At 37.3% G+C, this 26,214-nt stretch overlaps 1 protein-coding gene across 1 annotated transcript in view; it reads left to right on the top strand.

The window, feature by feature from the left end:
- LOC149285296 (ephrin type-A receptor 6-like) overlaps window positions 1–26,214 on the top strand; it is a 314,092-nt gene that overhangs the window by 157,613 nt on the left and 130,265 nt on the right. Inside the window, exon 5 of the mRNA XM_089495515.1 lies at window positions 16,900–17,024. Within this exon, the coding sequence (XP_089351641.1) occupies window positions 16,900–17,024 (125 nt within the window). The remainder of the gene's footprint in view (window positions 1–16,899; window positions 17,025–26,214) is intronic.

The raw sequence follows: 26,214 nt of genomic DNA, 5'->3' as shown, positions 1-26,214 counted from the left end.
AGTAGACATCACAGATATCAGTAGCATACCCAGCATATCTTGCTCTTTTAAACAAAGTTGGAAACAAGCATGCATGATGATATGATACAATACTTCAAATGGTAAAACAAATATCTATATTTGTGTATAAGTTAAATAATTTAAAACAAGACCACACATTTTTTAAAGGGACACTTAACCCACCAGATGCACTCCATGCTCCCCCATCTGCAGAATCCCCATATGTATCCCCAGCTTTTTTCGTTGCGGGAGATGTATTCGAAACACATCTTCATGCACATGATATACTTTGTACATTTCAGTGGGAGTTCTTTCCTGCCACCGATGCTCTAGTAAGAACAACTACATCATCACATGATCCATTTTATATCATGTCTTCAAACAAAATAAAAGAATGCTGGAAGTATAATTTGGGGCATAATCATGTGTATAGACTGTATAAGCATAACCTTTGGGTAACAAAGAGTAGTTGTCACCAATAGAGCTTTGCGCATGTGAAAATATCCCTTTGTCATTTTTAATAACACCTGCTGTATGTTTCCATCCATTAAAAGTCAAATTCTTACTGCTGATTCTTTTTCCACAGGAATTGTTAAGTATACAAAACGCAGCACAAAATACATTTTCTTGCACGCTCAGTTTGACAACTTAAGCACATAGAGAGAAATGCCAGAAGAGGCATGAGACAGCTTTGCCATCAAACTGTGATTTGTACTGTATATGCTATTTTAATTGGAGTAAAAAAGGAAGTGAAATATCTAAGGCAGCTATAATGAATATTGCTTATATCAGTGCAGCCTGCTAATAATAGCTCATTGGTGATCAAGCGAGAAAGAGCTCAGCTGCAGCCAAGAAATAATCACAGGAATTTCATCCTTATTTAGAAAGCCTAATGTGACCAGAGAATAAGGGGTAGACAAGTGCCTCATAAATCATGTGCATTTTAAATACAGGAACAATAAGCCCAGTTCAATGATCCATCCACTTTCTAGACTATTCCTTGAAGAAAAAAAAAAAGAACAAACACTAAATTGTTACAAAGTTAGAGACCCAATACAAGTCACTTGGTAGCGCTAATCATTCAACATACATCTTTAACACTTGTCACTTTGTCAATTAAAAATTACTGCTTGTCAAATTAGATCAAAGCATACCTCTGAATTAGATGCATAAGCAGTCTAGGCAGTCAATTAAGATCAACGCAATTGAACAATAAGTTTTGGTTCAATTTAGCTAGTTGTGAATATGTGTCCAGACCCCCTTGATATTTAAACCATACATGTTATCAAATGTACGTTACAAATGTTTTGCATCCATATGTGTGACACTGGAACTCTTGAGCTAGCTGGTGGTCAGTATAGCATGCATTTGCATCTCCTGCATTCCTGCTTGCTAAGGAGCTGGGGGTAAAGATGGCAAATGCGTAGGGGTGATTCGCCTAAATCCCTCCACGCATTTGCAAATGGACAAAAAAGATAATTTAAATGGGGAACTAGGCATAAGCATTAAAGTGCATATAATGAATGGAATGCCCCTTTAATAATCTACCTGTCTTCTCCTAATCTCCCTCTGTCTCTCATGTCCCGTATTACCACCTGCTATTTCTTCATGGATGTCACAATGCTACCTGAAACTTAAACTGAGCTCATTATCTTTTCTCCTTCCGTCTCCACCCCACTACATGAATTCTCTATCCCCATTAACAACACGACTATCTCTCCTACTAACCAGGCCCGATGCCTTGGGGGTCATCCTTGACTCAAACCTCTCCTTTATCCATCACATTCAGTCCCTCACCAGATCCTCCCCCATGCACCTAAAAAAACATCTCTTGCATCTGCCCATTCCTTACCCAATCCACAAAACTCTGGTTTATTCACTTAAGATTTCCCATCGTGATTACTGCAACACTAAGGTTGGCATTCCACTGTCTCGACTCTCCGTAGTCTGTCCTAAATGCTGCTGCTAGACTTATCTTCCTTGCACAAGGTTCCTCTTCTTCCCCACTCTGTGAAATCCTCCACTGGCTCCCTATTGCGTTTAGAATTAAATTTAAATCCTGGTACTAACATATAAGGCCATCCATAACGCTGCGTAAATTGTTTGCTCTTAACCCCTTCAATCCCCTATAGACGTACCGGGACGTCCAAAAAGAAACCCCAATGGACGTCCCGGTACGTCCAGCCCTTCGTGCAGCGTCATGGACACATGACAGCCTGACAGCCTGGACTCCCCCCTGCCGGCTTTCTGCTGCCCGATCTCCTGTAACAGCTTCCAGCATGAAAGCCGGTAAGCTGTTACATTTGAAAGTGCCCGATCGCGCGACGCTGCGATCTCTATGCAGGTCTGTGAGGACCTGCATGGAGATCACAGTGTGATCGGTGCAGGGTGATCGCGGGGAGGGGAGTGAGAAACCATGTCTCTCACTCCCCCTCCCATCCTGAAACGGAAAAGCTGAAAAAAAAAAAGTTAAACCATTTAAAAAATAATATTAAATAAATCAAAATAATGATATAAATAATACTAAAAAAAATTATAATGTGAGCTGTGATGTCATTGTGACATCACTGGCATGTTCAGGAGGTCCCTAGGAGGACCTCTAACCATTACTGTGTAAAAAAAAAAATATATATATATAAATATATATATATAAAAAATACAAAAAAATTTAAATAAAAAAATTAAAAATAAATATATAAAAAAAGATAATAAAAAAATTCTTAAAAAAACCTTACTTCCCATTGCCCTAGCATAACATCTAGCCAGTATAACCCTCCTGCCCCCGTTCACAACCCCCAAACCCATTAAGCCATAGGCATAAAAATTATACAAAATTGTACAACTAATAGTATGCTCCCTGGTGCTGGGAAAGTCTGGAAAATCTATATAAACTAGGTATTTCTGAAATCAGGACACCTGAATTGATAAACTTGGAGGGGATTTTCCATCACTTTACCTAATTTTGTGAGGATTCAGAGGGAAAATGTAAAAAAAAATTAGTTTATTTTTCTATCTATTTCTATTGAAAAAACAATATATAGTTTACATGGGTACACTATTCACAGGAAAAGAGAATCATCGCTAAACCGACATACCCCAAAAATGGCAAAATTGCTCTGGGCTTTGAGGTACCAAAAACCCCTGGGATTGAAGGGGTTAATAAATAAAAGATGATGATAATAATAATAAGGTGCCTCTCCTCCCATTTTCAAAAATGAAAGGTGAGAATACGGCACTCAGTTATGAGATGGTGCACGAGCCAGGGTACCACCAGTCCCTCAAATATATGAAATAAAGAAGCAGAGGCTCAGAACTTCAATGCTTGAGAAAGACCTGTGTGTCGAAACGTTGCCTGTGTGAAGTAAACTCACCTCACCATTGAAGTGCTGAGCCTCTGCTTCTTTATTCCATCTCCTCCCATTTTGTGATTTTATCTGGTTATCTTCAGTCTTTTAACCCTAGAATTTCTTGCTTTTTCAGGTAGACTCACAAGCTGTGGAGTGAATGCAAGTTGGGAGTAATGTATTGTGAGTTCTAATACGAGTTGCATTTTAGCCACCTTGCATGCACTCACAGTTTAGTCACTAGACAGCAAAGTGCTTGTACACAAGTTACTATGTAAAGGCCGACACAAAATACATTTTTGTCAATATGAAAGTAAAAAAATACAAACTTTCTTAAAATGCAAGTTTGAAGAACCATTGAACATAAAATACTGAGTTATAGAAAAAGGTTTTTTTTTTAGCACATAACACCTTATTCTTTTTACAACTTTGTCCTAATCTTCCAGCGCCACATGATCACTTATTATCAAGTTACAAACTGTTAATTGTTACATTTATTTCATTTTCAGAATTTAACATTTTTCCAAAGAACAAAGAAGCATGTTTGGTGAAAGTGTGAATTATTTCTAAATTTGGGACTTTTTAAAAAAGTATTATATAGACGTATGCAAAAGTAAGCGATCATCTTTGTGCTAATTGTGTAAAAAGAGAATAGACATATAAAAGTGACTACCAGTGGACTTCAATAATGACAAAATCTTTGCAAGTCTCACATTACAATAAAGAAGACACTTTACATCATTAAAATTGCAAATTGTCTGTTCTTTGTTCTCTCGTTCATGTCTTCTTGATCTCTTGTTTTTCTAAGTAGGTCACTTCATACATTTCTTAGAACTGAGGGAAACTACAGTAAAACAGGAGAAAAAGGGAAACAAATTATGTAACAAATTTTCTATGTATTTCTACCTTGAGATGAAAGATGTTTTTCATATAATTTCTTCATTTGCAGAATACGATGTTTTGACAGCAGTTAAATGTAAGCTTTAGCTTGATCTTGATTTGTGTTATCCACCAAGGTACACATACAGTTATCTGTTACTTATAATCATATATTTTGGACAGCGTTTGTTGAAAAAAAAATGAAAATAGATTTTTGAAATATGAGGATCACTTATTTATGTAATATTACTACCTCCAAAATACTAAGAGCTTTGGGTCAGACTCAGATCTGATGGTTTATGTTCTTGGTAAGATGTTTCATATCTTAAGCATGTAGTATGTATTTCATTTTAATGCATATTAGTTTTATACTGAAAAGGAAAAAGTATTAATGACTTCCCACTCATACAGCAAACAATGAAGTATACCTTACATATTAAAAACACACCATTTTAAACCAAGGATGCATTTATTGACAAATAAAATGCACTGTTTTAAATAAAATTAACTTTTTTGTATATGCAAGATCCATACTAGTCACATGATCATAAATAACACTTTTTTGAATGAATCTCAAAACTTAAAAGATTAACATTAGGTTTCCTATTGTAGGCCAATATATTTTAACTAAATGTTGATTTAAATTTTTATCGGAATGACAGACAGCTCATGTTCAGACATCGAACGGAAAGGGGTAATGACCAAAAATGCTGACTCAACATACATACATTGCACCTTGATATCAGCATCATACTATACTAGGCTTCCTAAATATCAGCACCATAGGATTCAGTACAAAACTACTTCACTACTTCATCTTGCAGTGCTATAGCTAAGGTAATCACAAGAAAAAGAGATGGGGTATTGCTTAGATCAGACATGGGCTGGCAACCTACATCTCCATAAGGGAAAGATCAGTCAAGTGGTTCTATAATATACCATGGTAGAAATTATCATTTTCCAATATACTGTGGGGCATGCCCAATAAACATTCATTAAAAAGGTCTGTTTGAAAAGCCCCTAAAATGAAGACTAAATGTTTTCCAATCATCATATAAATAAGTCACCCATCTCAGCCTTCACTTGGTCATAATTATACACTATATGAACAAAAGTATGTGGACATCACTCCTAATTATTGGCTTTAGTTGTTAAAGTCACACCTATTGCCAACAGGTGTATAATATGAGCACATAGGCAGCAATCTCCATTGACAAATATTGGCGGTAGAATTGATTGTACTGAAGAGCCACCTTTACCACAAGTCCATTTGTCCCTGCTAGATCTGTCCCGGTCCACTGTAAGTGTTACTAGGTGGAAGCATCTAGGTGTAACAACCGCTCAGCCACAGAGTGTCACTGGACTCCGATGGATGAAAGTGGGTTTTGGTGGATGCCAGGAAAACACCTCTACTGGAATCAATAGTGCCTACTGTAAAGATTATTGGAGGATGGATAATGGTCTGGGGCTGTTTGGGCTATGTTCCTTAGTTCGGGTCGAGAATAATGTTAAATCTACAGCTTAGAAGCAAATTTTAGACAGTTGTATGCTTCTAACTTTGGGGCACCAGTTTAAGGATGGCCCTTTCCAGGAGGACTGCACATATGTGCAAAAAGCAAGACCCACAGACATATTGCGTGGAGGAACTCAAGTGGCCTGCACAGAACCCTGACTTTAGCCCCCACTGAACATCTTTGGGATTAATTGGAATGTTGAGTGTGAGCCAGGCCTCCTTTTCCAGCATCTTGTGAATATGTAAAAATAGTTACATGTTAGACAGTATTTGCAGTGAAAGATTTTGAAGACCCTCTGCTCCCAGCTATACCTACATGCGGCTGATGATCGGCAGTTTTTTTTACAAGGAATTGTATTAGTAGAATACAGTTACAAACTTGAAACAGTTAAGGTATTTACTTTATGTAGATTAGACTGCTTCCTTAAATATCTTAAACCTACAATCAGGTGCAGAATGGCTCAGAGGGAAGGGAGACAATTGACCTTAAGCTAGTCCAACTTGAGCTGACTTGATCAGAGAGGCAAGAGCTCAGCGGAGTCACATAATTCAATGTTAAGCAACCCTTCAGTAATAGCACGGGAGCCCACACAGTCACAGGCCCCAGGCAAGGTAATTTTGAAAGTGAATGTGTGTTAGTGTGTGATAGAGTGGTTGTGCATATGACAGTGTGTGTTGGTGCGTGCGTTCTAGAGTGAGTCTGTATTAGGCTAGGTTTCCACTTGGTTTTTTTTAGCTAAAAACGCCTATAAAAACGCCAATAGCCACCTGGCGTTTTTTTTGTGAAAAAACGCAGCAGCCAGATGTTAGCTGTTCTTCAATAGGAAATCGCAGAATGCCATATCCACTTGGCGTTTTTTTGTTTGGCGTTTTTTCAGTCCTCTTTGGCGTTTTTCTGCTTTTTTGGGCTCTGTGGCAGTTTTTCAAAATCGCAGCATGTTGACACTCTGGCGTTTTTTGCAAGGAAATCTTGGCGTTTTTCTCCAATAGAAGTCTATGGGAGAGAAAAAACGCCATGAAAAAGCCATGTGGGTTTATTGCCTTGGCGTTTTTTATGGCGTTTTTTCCACAGTTACAATGCAGAGGATGGACCCAGTATCTGTGTGTCCTACGAGAAATAGGCTGGAAACAAACAGTTTCACACAAAACAAAGTTCATATTGAATTTTACACCATTTGGACCAAACATGCCATTACAAACAAACATACGCGACACATCAACTGGATCCTGCGTGCCAAAAGCAACAGCAAACAATTTGCACCATCATTTGGGGCCAAATAAAGCATGCCTTACAAACCACAGAAAAGTGACAAAAGGGTCCGCCGGGGCGTTTAAGTAGAACTCTACCAAGTAAATGACATCAGCAGGGGGCAGATACTTGCCATTTATCCGAATCCCTTTTAGCTGGGTGAAACCTCTAACTTGTAAAGGCTGGAAAAACTGCCTAAGGTCAAAAAAGCAATTTCCACAGAAAGGCTAAAACGCCAGAAAAAACTCCAGAAAAAAACGCCAAAACGCAGGAAAATGCAGTGGCAGTTTTCTTGGCGTTTTTCATCAAGAAAAAAAACGCAGGACAAAAACCCAAGTGGAAACCTAGCCTTAAGGTGTGTATAAGTGTAGGTTTGTGTTATTTGATCTTCAGGTCAGAAAGTGCAAGCCCTCCCACGTCAACAGAACAAGGATCCTTCTGTCATAAAGTGGCAACTTCTTTGTATAGTACCATGGTTAAGGATCATAGTCTTAATAAAAATGATGAGAAGGCAACTGAAAAACAATGGATATTCACATCATTGATATTTAGAAATTATCTTTTATTTATATAGTGCCAACATTTTATAAAGCACTTTTTACAAGACAAATATTCAAGGGGTATGACAAGACTAGAATTGACTAAGACAAACCGATACATTAGGTGGAGAGAGCCTTGCTCACAAGCTTACAATCTTGAGAGAATGGTCAAAACATACAGGACAAACATAAGGAACAGAGAAAGGTGAGAGGTTGTGTCAAGGTTGTATCAGACAGGAAAGTTCTAGCAACTAAGATAGTATGCTTCTCTGAAGAAGTGGGTTTTGAGATTTGGAAATTAATTTATCAAAACTTTAATACAATGTCAGAACATTTCAACGCTCACATGATTGTATAATTATGTTCTAAAGCTGAAATTAGCAGGTATTTTTTTTTCTCATTTAAGCACAGCTTCTCCAGCATGTGTTTAGTTGCTATTGGGTAGACATTTGGTATTTGAAATTAACAATCCAATATTCTTAGACTCGTTTTGAATGAGAACCTTAAATGTTTTTTCCCTCCTAATTCCAGTAAGAAACTCATACGTACCAGAGTTGGTCATATCAGTAACCAGAAATAAGAAAAGTCAAGGAGAGTTGTAGAACAAATATGACTTTTCACTCTGTGCTGAAATCCACTTAGCAGAAGCTCAATGTTCTTAAAATGAGAATGGAGACTCAAGAGATCTATCAGGAACAAATAAGTCCATTACTTAACAAATAGCACTTTTAAGTTACTTGCATACTGTTTTATTGGATCCTGTTTCTGAGAGAATTGCTGATTTTTTTTTTTGTTAGGTATCATGCAGAAAGCTGGATGTAAGAATTCTCATGGCAGTATTTTGAACCAGATGCTAATGATATTCAAATCTCAACAGCTAAATAGCAAAGTGCATTTGCATAATACATAATGCATCAGAATCACATACAAACAGGAGAGCACATTGACTTAAGACTTTTCGTACATGTTAACAAAGCCGTAAAATAATTTTATTAAAAAATATCAATAGTAAAGTTAGCAATAGAAATGATGGTATGTTGCCTACATATTAGAATACCATGGCCTACTGTAGCAACAACAGGATCCTGTGTCCAGGCGGCGGGCTTCTCCATGGACATTATCTTTGTGTTCTCGCTCGCAGTCATAGCTGACTTTCCTTTAGTGTATGTAGCCATTTGGCTTTGACATGACTTTATGCGTGGTTCATGCAGGTTTCAATGTTGCTACAATCATGTGTATGTGAAAACAACAACCTTCCTCCAGTAACTAGTTGTTCTTTGCACTCTACCTGATGTTCCTAATTCTTTGATTGATCTTTGTGGCCTGATGATGTCATATCCCGATCTTCACCTTCACTCCTTATGAGGAGTAAGGTAGTTGCCCTGGCCACAGCTATAAACCTGCCTATAGCACACCCCAACAAATGTGTTGTAGTTTGGACATCTGAAATGTGTATGGGTATGCTAGTGTCCGGCGTTCTTGCTTGGATTTCGAACATCATAGCTTCACACTGTATCACTTGATGCTGTGTGCATGCATAATATGTGACCCAAATACCCAGAATGAACCAGGGCTGGATAAACATTGGTGATGATGAAGGTAAAGCTTGCAGCCTGTGTCTCTTTAATCGGCCCATCAGTAGGGACCACAAAGGTGCAGTGAACCAGGCGACCCTTGGTGGCAGGCAGCAAATTTGATTGAGAAACAGAAGTCTCCCTCAAAACAATCCACATAAGTGAGCAACGACAAAATGCATGCCTTTCCTTTAGCTAAGCAGGAATTATCAGGCTGCCTTCTGTGCTAATATTAGGGGCTCCCTAGATAATTAAAGATAATAAATACTTTGTTTTAAAAATGGGTTTTCTATCTTCATAATTCCATAATCAGGTCAATTTTTTTTCAGCTCCAGGGCCACAAAGCCCATAATCCAGCACTGAAGTGATATGAAAATATCATTATTTTAAACTTCCAGGTTTTTGTGGTCATCTATTATGCCTAGGACAATGACACCACTCAAACTGGTCCCTAACCAGCGTTCCTCTGTTGATACCACTATGGCATTTTATAATAATTTGTTTTTTGTGAGAGAGGCCAAGTTCATTTCAAGTGGACATCCATATTAAACATAATTATTTTAGAATAAATTACTTTCTAGAATGTGTAACATATTCAGTAAGAAATACTATTATAGTAAAGGCTGATATGTTTTATTTGTTCGTTTTATGCATGTTGTGTTGTTCGTATTTGTTCATGCCATTTGTTATGTTCATAAATAATGTAATGATAAAACTGAGGAATAATTATTGTAGATGTTGCCACTTCCCACAAATTCCCAGAGCAAACATGTTGATTGTTATAGCATATGCACAACAAAACGGCTACTATTTATTCATTATTGTTGAAGGATCTGATAATAGATTGCAATATAAACAGTTCTGTGGTTATTGCTGGAATCATTTAAATTGCAGTTTTCCAACAAGCAATTGTGTTTGATTAATTTAATTGTTACATAGCTGAAACATTGCAGTTTGCCAATGTATTAATACTGATGCAAGGGGTATGATGGCATCGGGTGTAGATGAGTGGTTGTCTGGCTCCTACACCTCTGTCCCAGGCTTTGCTTAAAGGGTGTCTAGTACAGCATACATTTGCTCCAAGGGGTCCATGTTTAAAATGGATATAGAGGAAAAAGGTGATCATTGTTGGCCTTATTTACATATAACTACCCAGGGTCCCTTGGAGTGATGGTAGCCCTGCAAGAATGCTATGGTAAAAAAGCAGGTCTTTCTGGCTTGCCTGGTGGATGTGGATTAATAATGCCTCTGCAAACTCTTACCTTAGTGAACACTCCAAATAAGATATCGGAGATCCCTGGTTGATAACTAGTCTCCTCTGATACACACCAGGAGGAGAAAGTTGTCCGCTGGTTAATAAATGGTCAAAGTAAGAACTACTTTCTTTTTCAATTCTGTCCTATTTTTTATTTTATTACATGGGGAACAGTGGGCTAGTACTTGAGGAGTTGATTTGCACATTGAGCTGGATTTTAAGCCAACCTACAAATTTGCCCCAACTTTTCTGAATGTTTCCTCAATAAAAGTTCAATTCAGTTGCTAAGGATTGATAAGGATTGATAAGGAAGATATGATGAAATAACCTGGATGGTTAAAAAAACCTTTTTTGTATTTTATGTTTTGAAATTATCATTTTTTTAAGAAAAGACTTGTCAAATAAGAAATATTGCTTATGTATCTCAATTACAAAAAGAAGGTCATTACAAAACAAGCAAAGACACAGGAAAGATGATACATATCCAGACATTATCCAATATCCAGCATGTAACTAACAAGAGGTTTAATAATATTAATGCATGTTTTAAATTGTCTAGGTATCCCCTTTAGGTTTGTATTACAGCTCTTAGCTTTCATTACACATCTCAATAGCACTCAGCATTAATGATACAATTTTGCAATTACTGTGTAGCCGATCTAGTGCTGGTACTTTTTTTTTTTTCTTTTGAAGAATGTGTCAAACATTTAATTCAGGGGCGTCCAACGTGCGGCCCTCCAGCTGCTGCAGGACTACATCTCCCATACTCCTCAGCAAGCCCCTTAGCTGAAAGAGCATTATGGGAGATGTAGTCCTGCAGCAGCTGGAGGGCCGCACGTTGGACGCCCCTGATTTAATGGTTTCAAACCCCCGTCCTCTTACAGCAATGTGATCCCGTGATAGTAAGTCATTATGGGAAAACAGTGTCTATAAATAAAGGTTAAACATATCTGAGGTTTAGAAGTTAAAAATCGAGTACCGGCAATGGATGTAATAAAAACATTGTACATTTAAAAGGGGATTTGTCACAGCCCTTAGCAGATTAATGAATACTACGTGTACTTATTGTTTGTCAGTGAATGCCCCAGGTAATGATATAGAATTTTACCTAACAGAATATTTTATATTGAAATGTAAATTAGGATACATTGGTGTTTGTAGTTTAGAATTCCTATGAACTTGATAAATGATATGTCACTACCCGAAGTTTTTTTATGTGTGTTACACTTTAGCTTTCATAGTACCAGGTACTTGAAGTAGTATTTATTTACACAATATGTGGGTCATTTCTGTGTTCTTTTAATGCAAACACTATACATGTCAAAAATGTATTGTATTCTGCTGCTTAATGAATATGCCACATGGCTGGACTTGTCTCCCCACCTGCGCCAAATGGTGACAGCCCTGCCCTAACATTGAGACTCTTCAAGTTCTCTAACACAGGGCTCAACAAATTTGCTTTTGGTTGTTTATGTTACAGTATAGAGTGTTAGCGTGTGTTTTACTGTAAGGTGTAAGTGTGTATACACACTCTAACACTGTGCACACATACACACTGAATATGACACTACAATACAGTGGAGATACAGACTCTGACACTATACATTTACACACAGACTGACACACATCCACACTGACTCTGACATTATAGAACTGAGTATATACACACCCACAGACTGACTCCAGCACTATACACACATCATTGCTGACTGTGACACTATAGTATACAGTATGCACACACAAAGTCACAGACTGACTCCAGCATTATAGATATACACACACACATCTTCTAACGTCATAAATCTGGCACCCTACGCTTTCCTGCAGGGGAGGGGCCGGTGGAGTGAGGCATCCAGCAGGGTTATGTAAAGTGCATTATATGACCCCCACTAAGTGCCTCACTGCAACCACTTCAACGCACCTCTGCAGGAAAGCGTGGAGTGCTGGATTCACAATGGCAGCCCTGACCAGTTTTTACCCCCTTGCCCCACAAAAACTTGGGCACCAACAAGTGGTTTCCAGTCTCCATGGCAAACAAACAGTTTTACAGATGGTGCATTCAAGCAGTGATTTTCAGCTATGGGAATTTTAATATTTTTATATGAGAAAAGCACCAATCAGAATGTAGAAGTGTCAACAAATCATTAGAATATCACAAAGTTGGTTGTAGATTGTGGGAACCCGATAATTTCCTCAATAGCAATGAGATTGAATTAAAAACCCTAAGACTTAGCGAATAACAACATGGGCATTCTAAGCGATGGCTGTCCATAGCTCCCCTTTATTGTGGGTGTGGCTGTAATGAGGGGCGGGGCTAGTCCAAATGAGAGTTTAAAAGAGGAACGAGGGCAGAGGGTAGGCAGGAGTGGACATAGAATTGGTTGTTGCGGGCTAAACTTGGGTGGAACAGGTCAAGATTTCCTTAAAATTTTACAAAAACAAACAATTTTACACTCTATTCTGCCATTGTTTTTTTCTAATTGCAACAGCATTGCACTAAATGAAGTGTAATTCATACTGTATTTAGAAATAAGCAGCCACATCTGCAATTTTACCAACTTAGTCCAAAATAAACACTGCATAATTTTATGTATTAAAGAAAAGAAGAAAGCAGATTTTAAGTGGTTTTCCTGACAGCTGGCATTGTTTTGCTGCAACCTTTATTACTAACCTGTGGGAACCTTGTATTTACAATAAAATTAAATGTGCTGCATACTACAGTTTTGGCTTTTTCTTAAATTAAGACAATTGCTAATTTTATGTTTTTAGTTTGCAGACATAAATATCAAATGAATTATTTATAAAGGTACAAAAGTACAAGGCAAAAGTAATGTTACCCTTAGCGGATACAATAACCAAGGGGTTGTAGACAACTGTTATGTTACTATTATTTATCTTATTATTTACAAAACACCAGGTTATTCAGTAGAGCAATAAAATAGAAATTGACTATAAGATTAATGAATTTGAGTTCCTCAAAGTCAATTTCATCATTCTCATGGTCCATTGGACTATTAAAGGGATAGTTTAATGTCCCTGACAGCCTCATGAGGTATATATGTGACATATATGTGTGTGTGTATATATATATATATATATATATATATATATACACACACATATATGTCACTATGTATCATGTGGCAGGAGATGTGTTCAGGTGAATAGGCCCTGAGGGAGTTCAAAAGGGTCAAATTCTGTTTGGACTTCTGTCAAGGTTACAATCTATGGACAGAAGTGTTTCTTGAACTACCGTTAAAGGGACAGTGTAATGTCCCTTTAATTTATTAAAGAGGAATGGTCATTAAGGTACTGTGTGAGTATATGCAATCTTAAAAAGGAAAAAAAGAAAAGACTTACCTGACCTAGAAGTTAAAGACCTGTTGATGCAGTTGCTTTCCTCCTCCATACTTTGGCATTTCTTGCCCTGATTGGCTGCCTGAAATCAAGCGTATTCATATGGGTCTGAAAAGACTGAGCCGGAGCTGGAGCTCACTGGTGGCAAGTAGATCACGTGCAGGTCGATGTGTTTAGATGAGGTAGCTGGGTGGTTGGGGAAGCGACAAATGCATACATTTGCAAAACCAACACCACAAAAACATAGGGACCATGCAACTATCATATATATTAAAGTGCATTTAATGGCTGGAGTGTACCTTTAAGCCTCAAGGTCAACCATATGCCATAAAGTAACTTGGCATTTTGCTGTAAGACATGAGAAATTATATTTACTAAAGTTAGCCATTAAAAAACCCACACTAGACTATGTAATTTATTAAGTATCTCGCTGAAAAAGCACTGTTATGGAATATTGAAAAATGTAAATATTTAAGTTATGCACAAATTTCATTTTTAAATATCAAGCCGCCTTACAATAAGCAATGGAGTTCTAAATCCAGTTAACAATTATGACCTGTATTTTAAGTGGGAAGGTGTTTCAAATTGCTAGTACTGTATGTGGGGATTTAACAAAGCTTTCCCCCTGTTTTTCGGTGACGTTCTTATACTGCTATAATGCTATTGAGAAAATACTATTAGATTTACATACATAGCAGAACATATAAAGGAAGGAGTCTTTGACCTGCAGACAAATAAACAAACAAAGCAAAACAAAAAAACATTCTGATATATGTCAGAGAGAGCCACCACAGGTTTTAGATATAATGCTTTAACGTGCTCATGGTTTTAGAGATTCAGGAGAATTAACAAGGAAAATTTGGATTCATACAATTGATTTTTATGCAAATCACCTCTCTGTTAGCATGCTTTCAGAGTAAAATGGATGCTTCCTCCACGGTAACGGGGTATAAGATCTTTGAAAAGATCCTGCTTCAATGGAGTCTGGGTCTCCACTTTCTCCTGAACCTGTCACATTCAGGTTAAAGCCTTGCTTATCTTCAGAAAAGGTCATTAGGGTTTTGATTCCTCTCTCTGGGCCACAGCCTTATTGAGATAGCCCAGACATTATCATGAACCAGCTTTTAGATACAAATCACAGTCCCCAAGGTTTGAATTTTACAAAGAACACTTTTGACCCAATATAAATAATGGCATAGTAACTCTTTAGAACTTCTAAAGCATCCAGCAACCTAACAGGGGATAGAAAACTTAATGGGGTGGAATAAACATCCAGGTCCTGGGGAAGGGAAGTTAAGATGGCTGCTCTCATGGTGTACACATAAAGTAGGTTTTTCACCTCGTAAACACCTTTATGCATTTTTTTTTACAATGCATAGAACGTAGGATTTGGGAAAATCCAGTTTAATTAACAAAGAGTGGAAACCACTATATCATTATTCCAAATAATTGTTGTCATATGTGTTTTCAATAAAAATCAATGTGTTAATAAAAAAAATCAAATTAATAATCATTATACATAAAATAATAAAAGCAATACTAATAAGAGAATATTCCTTATTAGTCAGTGCAGTGAACATACTGTTCTAAGCCACGGGAATCCAAAGTTGATTAGACATATCAAACAAGTTCTCTTGTTCTCTTTGTTTACATTTCCTCCAGAGTTCCGTGGCGTCTTCAGCTTCAAATTGTTTTTCTCTGAACTAAAGCATGAATTATTCTATTCATACAAAGAGTCATTTTATCTCGGAAAAACAGAGGTAAAACAAATGTATTATACCTCAGGTCATTTATTAGAGATGCAGAGATCAATGGTGAAATTGTTCATGGGCACACATATATCAGCAAATGCTGACTGCCTTTCAACAAATCACTGATGCAACAGGTAAAAGTATACGGGAGCTATTATTCAAGACATGTAAAAAACAATTACTCAGCCTGACACAATCATTCCTTGTGGTTTCCTTTTTGGGTTTTGACATGTCATTTGAACTGACATATTAAATCAATTCCTACTCATTTTAAACAACAGGATTTATTGCCTTGATTTCTAGTTTAGACAATAGATTATTTATTATAAGACAAAAGTATGTTTGACAGTGGGAAAGTAAGGGTCACTCTTAACACAAAAAGAATGGAAGATAAAAATTATAGTATCTGTTTTTACAATGGCAAGAAACCACAATAAGTCAAGAAGCAGACCACAGTACTTGTTTAACCAAAATAAAATATTCAAGCAATGCTGTGTGAGTTTTATGACGGCATTCTATCAAAACCTCAAATGTGTTGATATTGGTTAATTATAAAATAGTAGAAGACGCCGAACTTTGCAGAAGCTGATGGTACCTTTTTAGAGTGCCATCATAAGAACAAGGTTGCATAACCTTTAGACTCATGAAAGTCCTGTGGGTCAGCATCTTCTTACGCCAGGCAGAGGAGTGGTGTTTGGTCATGGCCACCTTTCGCCCACTCCACTTTCCATAAAAAGGCTTATGTGGCTAGCTCTCCCAACCTCAAATCATGGCTAGCCCCACTCCTTCACAAAGCCACCCCACCAGAAGAACGAGAGCTACTCCTAGCCGCCCTGGGACCAAAGCAGTTGTGACACGGACATCTAATAATCTCTCAGATTCACTCGGCCTTAAATATTGTCCTCATTGTTTCCTGCACGAGTAGGTCACTAGAGTTGGCCCTTCATGTAAAGTAAAGTAAGAAATGTCTTCTGAGTGTTGAATACGCCCCTTGTTTCTATTCATTGTAGTGGGTGGCGTAGAATAAAAAAAGAAGACAATAGACTTTGTAGGAAAATAGAATTTAATATGATACAGTGAGGATCCAGGCAAAATAGGAGTAAAAAAGTATTCCATTAGCATACAGAAGGGCAGTTATGTTTTATATGTGTGTGTATAATTAATATCATTTTTAAAGCTTATATAAGCAGTGTTAATTTGAGCTCTTCGGAACCCATATTCATTTACAATCTACAGGCCTGCGGAATTCTATTAAATTGTCTGTTATATATTTCCCTGTTTTACTATATGAGAAATAGCAGCATGTCCTACTGGCATTGCATGGGTTAAAAGGACATTGCTGAATTACTAAAATTGTATCAATTAATATTTTTTGTACCTAAATAAAGTATGAATGTGCATCTGTTTATATTGTTTATGGTTTTTTTTCCTTGTTCAGCTCCCACGTTAATTGGCATGGTGAGAAAAGACTGGGCATCTCAAAACAGCATCGCACTCTCATGGCAAGAACCTGACTATCCGAATGGGATCATTTTGGACTACGAGATCAAGTATTATGAGAAAGTAGGTCTTGCTCAGCATTCCTGGAAAAACGCTTAAGATGCAAGTAGTGCTTTATTTCTGACTATCTGTTCAAATGCTTTTGTTTATTGTATTTTTTCATTAATATCACTACTCTTGATATGTTTGCCACATTAGGATTCCTATTCAAGGGTTTCAGTTATCCAAATTATAATAATGTTTTCCTTATATTGGGCAACTCATCCACTGAGCATGAAAAATAAATCTGTGTATCTTATTTAAAACAGTTGTGATGTCAATAACACCTACATACCTTGGAAAACATTTTGTAAATTGGGAACTCCATGACCCAAAATGGGTGCAAGTAGATCGTACTCCACAAACAAAAGGTTTAGGTGCTTTCCATATGGTGTAGTTATAAACTGTTATATCTAGATTGTACAGGACACAACGGAGTCCCCCTTAACCCTTGAAAGACATACAGGACAAGTTCCGGTACAAAACAAAACTATAATTACTATTAAATAGCTTACGTTTTTCATCTCAGTCATCTTATTTTTTGTCACTGGCAAAGCTACTTTAAGTCAACCCACACCACCTGTAGGAGCCTTTTTCTAAAACAAGTTTAAGATGAGAGCAGTTATTGCCAAGAAAATGGTTTGTTATTGTGAAAATATGCTTAATTGAGGGAAGTCTGAATTATAAAGGTTCATAGACTAAGAATATAAACTATAATCTGGTGCTTTGAATGCTTCATCTGCAGTGGAAAAAACCAAGAACATGCTTTTCAAGAAGCAACAATGAACAGATTACCCTGTATAACCACTAAGTGGTTAGAGTTTTAAATTCCCATTCAAATACGAAGCAGCCCCACTCATGTACATTCATTAGTAATAAGATCTGTCTCTGCTATGTGCTGGGATATGTTATAATGACTATAAATGCAATTGTGATGTCATTAATAACATTTAAAGGAAGCTTACATTACCCACTGGTAGCATTAATATGTAGATTGTTTTAAAGCCATGGTATTAAATATTACATCCATTAAACAGTCCTGTATGCATCCTCATGGGCATTCAAGTACTTTTCCTGCTGAGCCATCCAAATAAAATATATAATTTAAAGCCCACTACCGCTCATTCAGGATCATAGGGGGGTATAGATCATTCAATCTAGTTGCAACTAGAATGTAAAGTTCTGGCCTGCCACTGAGCATTTATCCTAAACTTACTCAAGGCATCAAATTAAAATTAATCTGAAAAGGCCCTCTAAATAACTCTATGAGAACTAGCCATTATCACCATCCTTATTGAGGCTCAGCTAATTCCCTTAGACACAGTGAGAAAGCTAGAATCAAATTATGTATTTTATAGCATGTTTTGTGCACACAGCCTTAATGGAGTTATTTACAGATATTTTTGAGCACACATGTATGATAACGAACAACTGTGTATGTTTAATGTGTTTTAATAGAGGGGTTTATTCTTTGAAACTGTTCATGTCTGGTGACAGAGGAGTTAATTCTCAAGAATTCCGCATGTCTTGAATAGAGGGGTTAATTCTCTCAAACTGCTCATGTCTGGTGATAGAGGAGTTAATTCTCTTAAAGTGCTCATGTTTGGTAATAGAGGTGTTGATTCTCTAGAACTGCTCATGTGTGGTAACAGAGGGGTTAATACTCTAAAGCAATGACTGTAGGCATGTTATAATATAAATATATTATTAAATCTGAAATCAACATGGCTTCCCGATAATCTATCTGGACATATGCATAGCCATACCCCTATTTGCATTTAGCTCTGCCCCTTCACAAAAATACTTCCCCAAAAGTGGAGGAGCTCTGAGCAGCATACACGGAGGAGTTGCCAAGTATGTTATACAATTTTTAAAGTTAATACTCAGACAGTTTTTTAAAATAAACACTTATACATATTTCATTATTCGGTTTTATTTTCTGCTGCCTTTACATTACCCATTTCTGCCATATTTTAAAATACCATTGATTCTTATTGTTTTTGGCAAGTATGAAGTGCTATGTAAACATCTAGTTTGATACTGTGAATTGATCAGGGGAAGTACAGCACATTTGGGCAACATCAGTGATGGTTCTAGAATCTAAAAAGAACCTTGGAGATAGAGATATTAAGCATAATGTTCAGTGAAGCAGCCATACATATAACCTTAATGTATTCTGGAGGGAAAACTAAAAAGTTTTTTTAACCCCTCCCTTGAGATGTATCTATTGTCGCTAAAAATATGCTTAAAAGAGTATCCTTATATGTATAGAATCATTACTTATCATACGATAACTGTTGGTATGCAGATACCTTGAGATCATAAAGACATAAAGTTATAAAGTGACATCTATAGTAACTTACCTTTATTGCACCATGTGTCATATATATAAAGTTTGCGCATATGGGTAACAGTAATAAAATTTTATTTGCACTATTAAATTTACACATTTTATTGTTGAACAGTTGTCAGTGGATTATGTTCATAAAAGTACACCTTAACCTTAAAAAATGTAAATGTTCCAAGCCAAACTTTGTGCTAAAAATGCCTTTAAAAAATCCCAAATGCCAGTCTTTTATTGAGTTACATGAAAATGATCTTCATTTCTTTTGCATGAAAATTAAAATTTCCTTTTAATATTTATTATTCATGATCAACGTTGGTATCTGTGGTTCACCTTTATAATGCAAAAAAGAGTAATGTGCAATAAATCTAGATTTGCTTGTGGGAACTTGTCAGATGCTTGTGTCAGGATGGTGGCTTTCAGAGGGTTTGTGGTGTTTCGGGAAAGCTACAAAAGATAGAGATGAATAAGATACATTTTAAAGTAAAAAGGGGTCAAGTTATGGCTGTAGGGGCTCAGAGGAAGAGGAGATCAGGAGGAAAGGAATGGGCATTTGAAAAGGTAAACATCGACATCTGGCCAAAAAGAAACAATATCCCATTGTTATACATGTTTTACTGTTTTTAAACAGTAAAACATGCATAATTAGACAAAAAATGAATTAATAAATGTGCTTGCCAAAGTAGTGCAAGTGAGGTTGAATACCTTTTTTTCTTGCAAGGAGGCTGGTTTAGGATGGCAGCTTTCAGAGGGCTTGTGGTGTTTCAGCAATGCTGTTTTTCTGTCTTGCAATGACATTGGATGTTAAAAAATTACTTAATGTTAAAATGAATATTTTGAGAAGTTTAAATGATCTTTAATAGCGAATTCACAACTCATGTGCAGAAAGCTCTCAAGTACTCACTCCATAAATTGTGTCCATATTCATATTCAGTACACACAGTAATGTAATATTTAGTGAGAAAACAGTATGCTTTTCTTTAAGTGTACATAACATACTCAGAGGTCACTATATGTTTTCCTTTGATTAAATTTATCGTAAACAAATTGCTTCTGGTGCTGAGGAATTTTATGGAAAAGGCATTTCTTATTTCAGCTTAATAGAATTCTTATTCATTGTAGGTTTTGATATTTGAGTAATTTCATTCTATAACTCTTTCTTGAAAAATCTAAATTAGAGATAACATTGTGAATTTTCTGCCTGTGGGACAATATTGGTCTTTTGAATAATGCAATTTAAAAAAAAAACATTGACACACAGGGCCACCATCACATTGTGAGTGTATGTATTATACTGTATGTGATTGGAGTGTCAGGGGAGAGCCTGGGGTTGAGGGCGCCTGGGAGAAGGGGAGAAAGAGCAGGAGAAAGAATGTGTGTGGGGGTTAGAGTGAATCTGCGTGTTATTATGTATGCGTGTTACTTACGGGGTGACTCCGAAAAAATACTGCACCCAGGTGGAACTAACCCTGGGCTCATAAGATGTGGTTATGGCAGGATCATTAAGGTGGGGTTGATGGGTTGGTGGAGCAATAGGCAAGCAATATTTCTAATTGTGGCTCTGCTGCTCAGATGGCCAGTCTGGTACATGAACCACTCAATAATCTGATAAAGGGTAGCAAAAGATAATGATGCCACATTTACATTTTGTGATTAACACAGTAGCCAGTATCATTGGTTAATAAAGAAAACATGATTATTTCAGTGCATAAGCTGTTGTAACAATGATTTCAAATCACCGGAATCAGAACCCCAAATATTCTGAAAGTATTTGTACCTTACGCTTTATAATTTCCTTCTTTCTATAACAGTAATTTCTACTTATTTTCTTTAACGTCACCATACATCAAGGGGTATTGTATAGTCTGTTATTTTCTTCTCTCGTATCTACTTTTAATGCTTTCAAAACCCCAGATAAATTTGTAAAATGTGTTTTCCTTTTAACAGATTACTTTAAATTCTTTATTTTATTTTTCCTCTTTTGTTATCATTGGATACATATGCATTTCCTTTTCATGAAACTAACTTACAAAAGCATAAAAAATGCCATATGATGTTTTACCATTTATTTATATTAAATTCAATTGTTTAAAGGTGTTTTTAGTAGCACAGTAACTAATTTTGCAACACACAACTCAGCCACTCTGGAATACAAAGGGTTAAATGTTAACATATTTACTCCATAAAGTGTGTCTGTATCCAGGGCAGTATGGTTTTCCTTAGGTATTGCTGATGTATTTACAGGTCACTAAATGTTTACATAGATTTAATTTACCGTAATAAAATAGTTTTTGGTGCAAAGATGTTTTATGGGAAAATCTTTTGAATTAACATTTCTTATTTCATTTTAATGTCATTCTTATTCATTCTAGATTTTGATACTTGAGTAATTGCATTATGCTGACTTGAAAAATATAAATAAAAGATTACCTTACACAAATTCTCTGCCTGGGGAGATTATGTGCCAATTCTTTTAAAATGTAATCTCTGCTTTGAATTCTGATATAAATTATGTTTTTGGCCAAATATTGATGTTTACCTTTTCAAATATGCATTTGTTTCTTCCTGATCCCCTCCACTCTGGCCTCCTACAGCCATACTTTTCTGATTCATCTCTCTCTTCCCCCTCTTGTAGCTTTCCCAACACATAACAAAATGATGATATAATATATCATGTGAAAAACATGATGTGATGTCTACAGGAAGTAAATTACTGTATTTGCTCGATTATAAGACGAGGTTTTTATATTCAAGGTTGTCTTCTAATCAGACCTCAAATAGAGCTCTGACTACAAGACTAAGATTAAGATTCCCCCGCAGCGCTGCAGGGGACCCGGATCCTCCTTTCTGGCAGCCGGTGGAGGTCTGTGCGATGCACGCAGACAACCTCCGCTGCTGCTGGGGCTTCTTTGACGGAGCGCCAGCATCACATGACCTTCCGGTGCTCATTCATAGAAGTGCCGGCAGCAGCAGCAGCGTGCATCGCTTTGCATGTATAGATTAATTAAAATTCACATGCAAATCCTGTATTTGCAGGTATACATAAATAATGTATCGAAAAATAGCATAGCAGATATGGATCAACAGAATAACACAGAAACTCAGCTTTGCAGGTATAGATCAATTGGAATTTACATAAAAACTCAGCATTAAAGGTATAGATAAACTCCCTAAATTACAAGCATAGATCACAGGTTGCACAACCCAAGGCCAGCCCTGATGTCCACACTGCCCACATAGAACCTGACCAGCACCCAGATAACACACATAGGGCTTGCCATCTTTGTCCCTAAAAAGCCCAGCATGAGTGAACTTTGTCCCCAAACAGCCTGGCTTGTGCCTACTTTGTCCCATAAATCTTGGTCCCCAAGGCTCAAACACCCTGCGTATGCCATCTTTGCCTTTCCACAAAGCAATTATACATCTATGATACACACAAACACTTTTACAGTCACTATCTAATTTACACTTTCATTTATATAATTTGTCCATACAATCATTTATTCTCTCACTCATTCACACAAATCATTTACACATATTCATTAATGCATTCTCACAAATTAATTAATTCCCTCCTTCATTCAGACAATTCATCCAGACATCTACCCCTCTCCCTTCCTTCTAACTATCTACCCCCTCTCCTCCCCTTCTCATAATCTACCCTCTCCCCCTTTGTAGTTCACTTACCTTCCAGAAGTCCTGCGGTGGGGGCATGAGACCTCTATCTCCCTGCTCTGCTGCGGTGCGTGTTGCTTCACTGCTGAGCGTCGGAGTATGACGCGCCGGAATATGATGTCATATTCCAGTGCTCAGCATGACATGGCAGCACCACAACCGAGTTGAGGCCTTACGGAGGAGACTGAGGGGCGCCAAGCAGTTGCTGAAAACTTCATGAGCAACCCTCCATATTTTTAATCCTAATCAAATTACAAGAGTCTTAGTGGTAAACAAAAAAAACACCACCGTAAATGCACTCTAATAAAAGCGATACCCTGACATTTTTGGCACTGTTTAATTTTTACAACAAAGCAACTATTAGATATTTTCCCAGTAAAAGAAATCAAAATGGGTATTTGTTTATTGAAACCAAAGTTTGATTGCATTGGCTAATTCCTTTTATTAGCATATGTGTCCTGCTTTTTGATCTGAATAGAAGGTATGCCTGTTTAGTTACTAACCCTGCAGAAAAAAATTCCAAACATTGCAAAATGATATATTACCAGCTCTTTTCTCAACTAAGACCTGGATATAATACAAATGGGCCCATAACTCTTTGACATTGCAATTTTCTGTCGTGGACTTAATATTTTGCCCTGAAACACAGCTTTTGTTCTGAATACTGTTTTAACTCAGAGGGAAAAGAGAATTTAAAGCTTCTGCCTGCAGCTCTGGGGTTGTTTCTCAATTTTCTATTTAAAATGAGTTTTCCTGCCATTCATTACTGGCAAAAGATTTAAACCAGTGTATGACCCTTCAGGGATAAGGTAGTTCATTTGTTCACACAGGGAACATATTTTTGATTCGCATCCTATAAGCTTGAAGCAGTAGTTCTGGTGTATCTGAATATCTGTACTAAAAGGCCATATGTGTTACACCATTTATGGAAAAAAAGGTGAAAGGCTTGGATATCAAAATGTGAGTAATGATCCTGAATAATCCTGTGAGGTAGGATGAAGACTTTTCTATTTCAGATTGGGACACAAATCCAGACTGCAGCTATAATCACACAAATATGCCCTTAAAAAAGGAAAGGTTAACCATTTTTTGCTTCTTTAACTTACTGGTTAACTCTCTTTACCTTCAATGGCAAAAACATTAAAGGGGGACCGTCAAGTGTGAGATAAAACTATAACCAAATTAATTGCTGAATACCTGTCCTGTATTATTATATTTTATACAATGTTTATTCTATTGAGATATATATTCTCCAGCTCCGACAACCAGAGCATTCCATGCAAATGTCTTAAGATACTAATGGGTTTCAAGGATGGCACCAACTTTGGATCCCCATCCTTGCACTTATAGGCTCAGTTCACAACTAATATGCCACAGTGGGTATACATGGCTAAACTGTCTTCACATCCGCATGAAGTATTGGGAACATGACGTTTTACGTAGCACCCAGTATTAATGTAGTGCCTTTCTACCAGTGTAGCTCTCAGAATTAACTGAATCGGCAGCTGCATAATTACCCAATGAATGGTGCTTATTTTTTCAACCTCATAAGGAGCTATATCACAAATGGGGAATTACATCTTACATTATGTTTGAATTCATGTGATAGAACTTTCATCATTTCTTTTGTGACTATATAAAGAATAAGTATAACCTACAAAGCTTCTTGAATCATTAAGTACATTTATTAAAGCCATCTGTAGATGGTACTAGTCTTTTGTTTTTTTCAGTGTAGTTGTCTTGCTGATACTTTGCGTTTGTACCATAGGGCAGCTGAGACTACTGACAAAAGTAGGCAAAATAAAGTTGACATTTCCTTCCCTAAAGTGTGGTCCCTTCTCATCCTAACCAAACAAGCAGGGGCGGGCTGGGCTGGGGAGCAGGGGGTCAATTGCCCCCCAGGCCGCTCTGAATCTGGGCTGGCGGGCTGGCCGGGCGGCCGGCAGACAAACATTCATGGCAGCCGCAAAGTTATAAACTAAGCGGCTGCCACCAGGACTGCCCGCCAAAAACGATGTGCGCAGCAACTGTGGCTGTGCTTCGGGACTTGATGTCAAATCACGGCGCACAACACTGAAGCCACGCCCACCATCTTCCGCGCTCTCTGCACCGGAAGGACGGGACACAGAAGAAGAAAAGTAAGAAGAAGAAGAGGAAGAATGAAGAGGAGGAGGAAAAGTGACAGTGCCAGAGGAAAGGTAGGAAAATATAAGTGTGTGAGAGTGATGGGTGTTATGCTGTAGTTTATGATGAATGTTTGTGAATGAGGGTTTGAGGTTGCATGGAAGTGTGGGGGGATAGCATGACATAGGGAGGCTGTCTAGGCATGATAGGAGTGTGATTGCTGTTATCAATTTTTTTTTTGTCCAACTGTGGTGTGTTAACAACACTTTTATTAAAAGTAAATTACATACCAAAATTGGACAGAAAAATTAAATAACAGTATAATAGATATATATGATTGCAAACAGCAATCACATGCCTATCATGCTAAGTCAGCCAGTACATGCTAGAACCTGGGCATGATAGGAGTGTGATTGCTGTTAATTATATATATGTATATATATATTAATATTGTTATTGATTTTTTTTTGTCTAATTTTGGTGTGTTACTTTTAATAAAGTATTTTAAAAGGTTTTTTTTTTTTTCAGTTTCGGTCCAGAATTTTCATTTCGGTGCATCCCTACTATGTACTAAGCCAGTCACTGAAGTGTTAGGCCTACATCACATCAATGTTTGGCTTAGTATATAGTGATAGGGGTTGTACTGCAGTATTGTCAGTGTCTGGCTCAATGTATAGGCGCACATTGACAGTGGTACAGCGTAATCCCTAAGTATATAATAACAGTTATGCTGTGCCACTGTCAATGTGTGCCTCAGTATATAATGATAACAATTTTGCTGTACCCCTGTCAATGTTTGCCTAACCACAGAAACTATGCAGTTTTAAAGTGTGTGTGTGGGGGGGGGGGTGCCACATACAGGATCTGCCACAGGTGCCAAATACTCTAGGTACGCCCCTGCATCATGCGGCAGTCAGACCCAACTGCCATGCCTCAGCTCTTCGTCCCACGTCTTAAAAGGGGTGGGGTGAAGAGCTGAGGCACGGCTATTGGGCCGCACCACGGCCGCTTTCAATGTCGCTCGCAGCCGCTTTGGTGGCCCAATGGGCCACTTGACTAGACTTGCCCCCC

Source organism: Sceloporus occidentalis, unplaced genomic scaffold (genome assembly GCF_023333645.1).
Source record: "Sceloporus occidentalis isolate IW3139 unplaced genomic scaffold, rSceOcc1.0.p SCAF_81, whole genome shotgun sequence".
Taxonomy (NCBI): Eukaryota; Metazoa; Chordata; class Lepidosauria; order Squamata; family Phrynosomatidae; genus Sceloporus; species Sceloporus occidentalis.
Note: the sequence above shows the minus strand (reverse complement) of the source record. Positions and strands in the feature narration are given on the sequence as shown.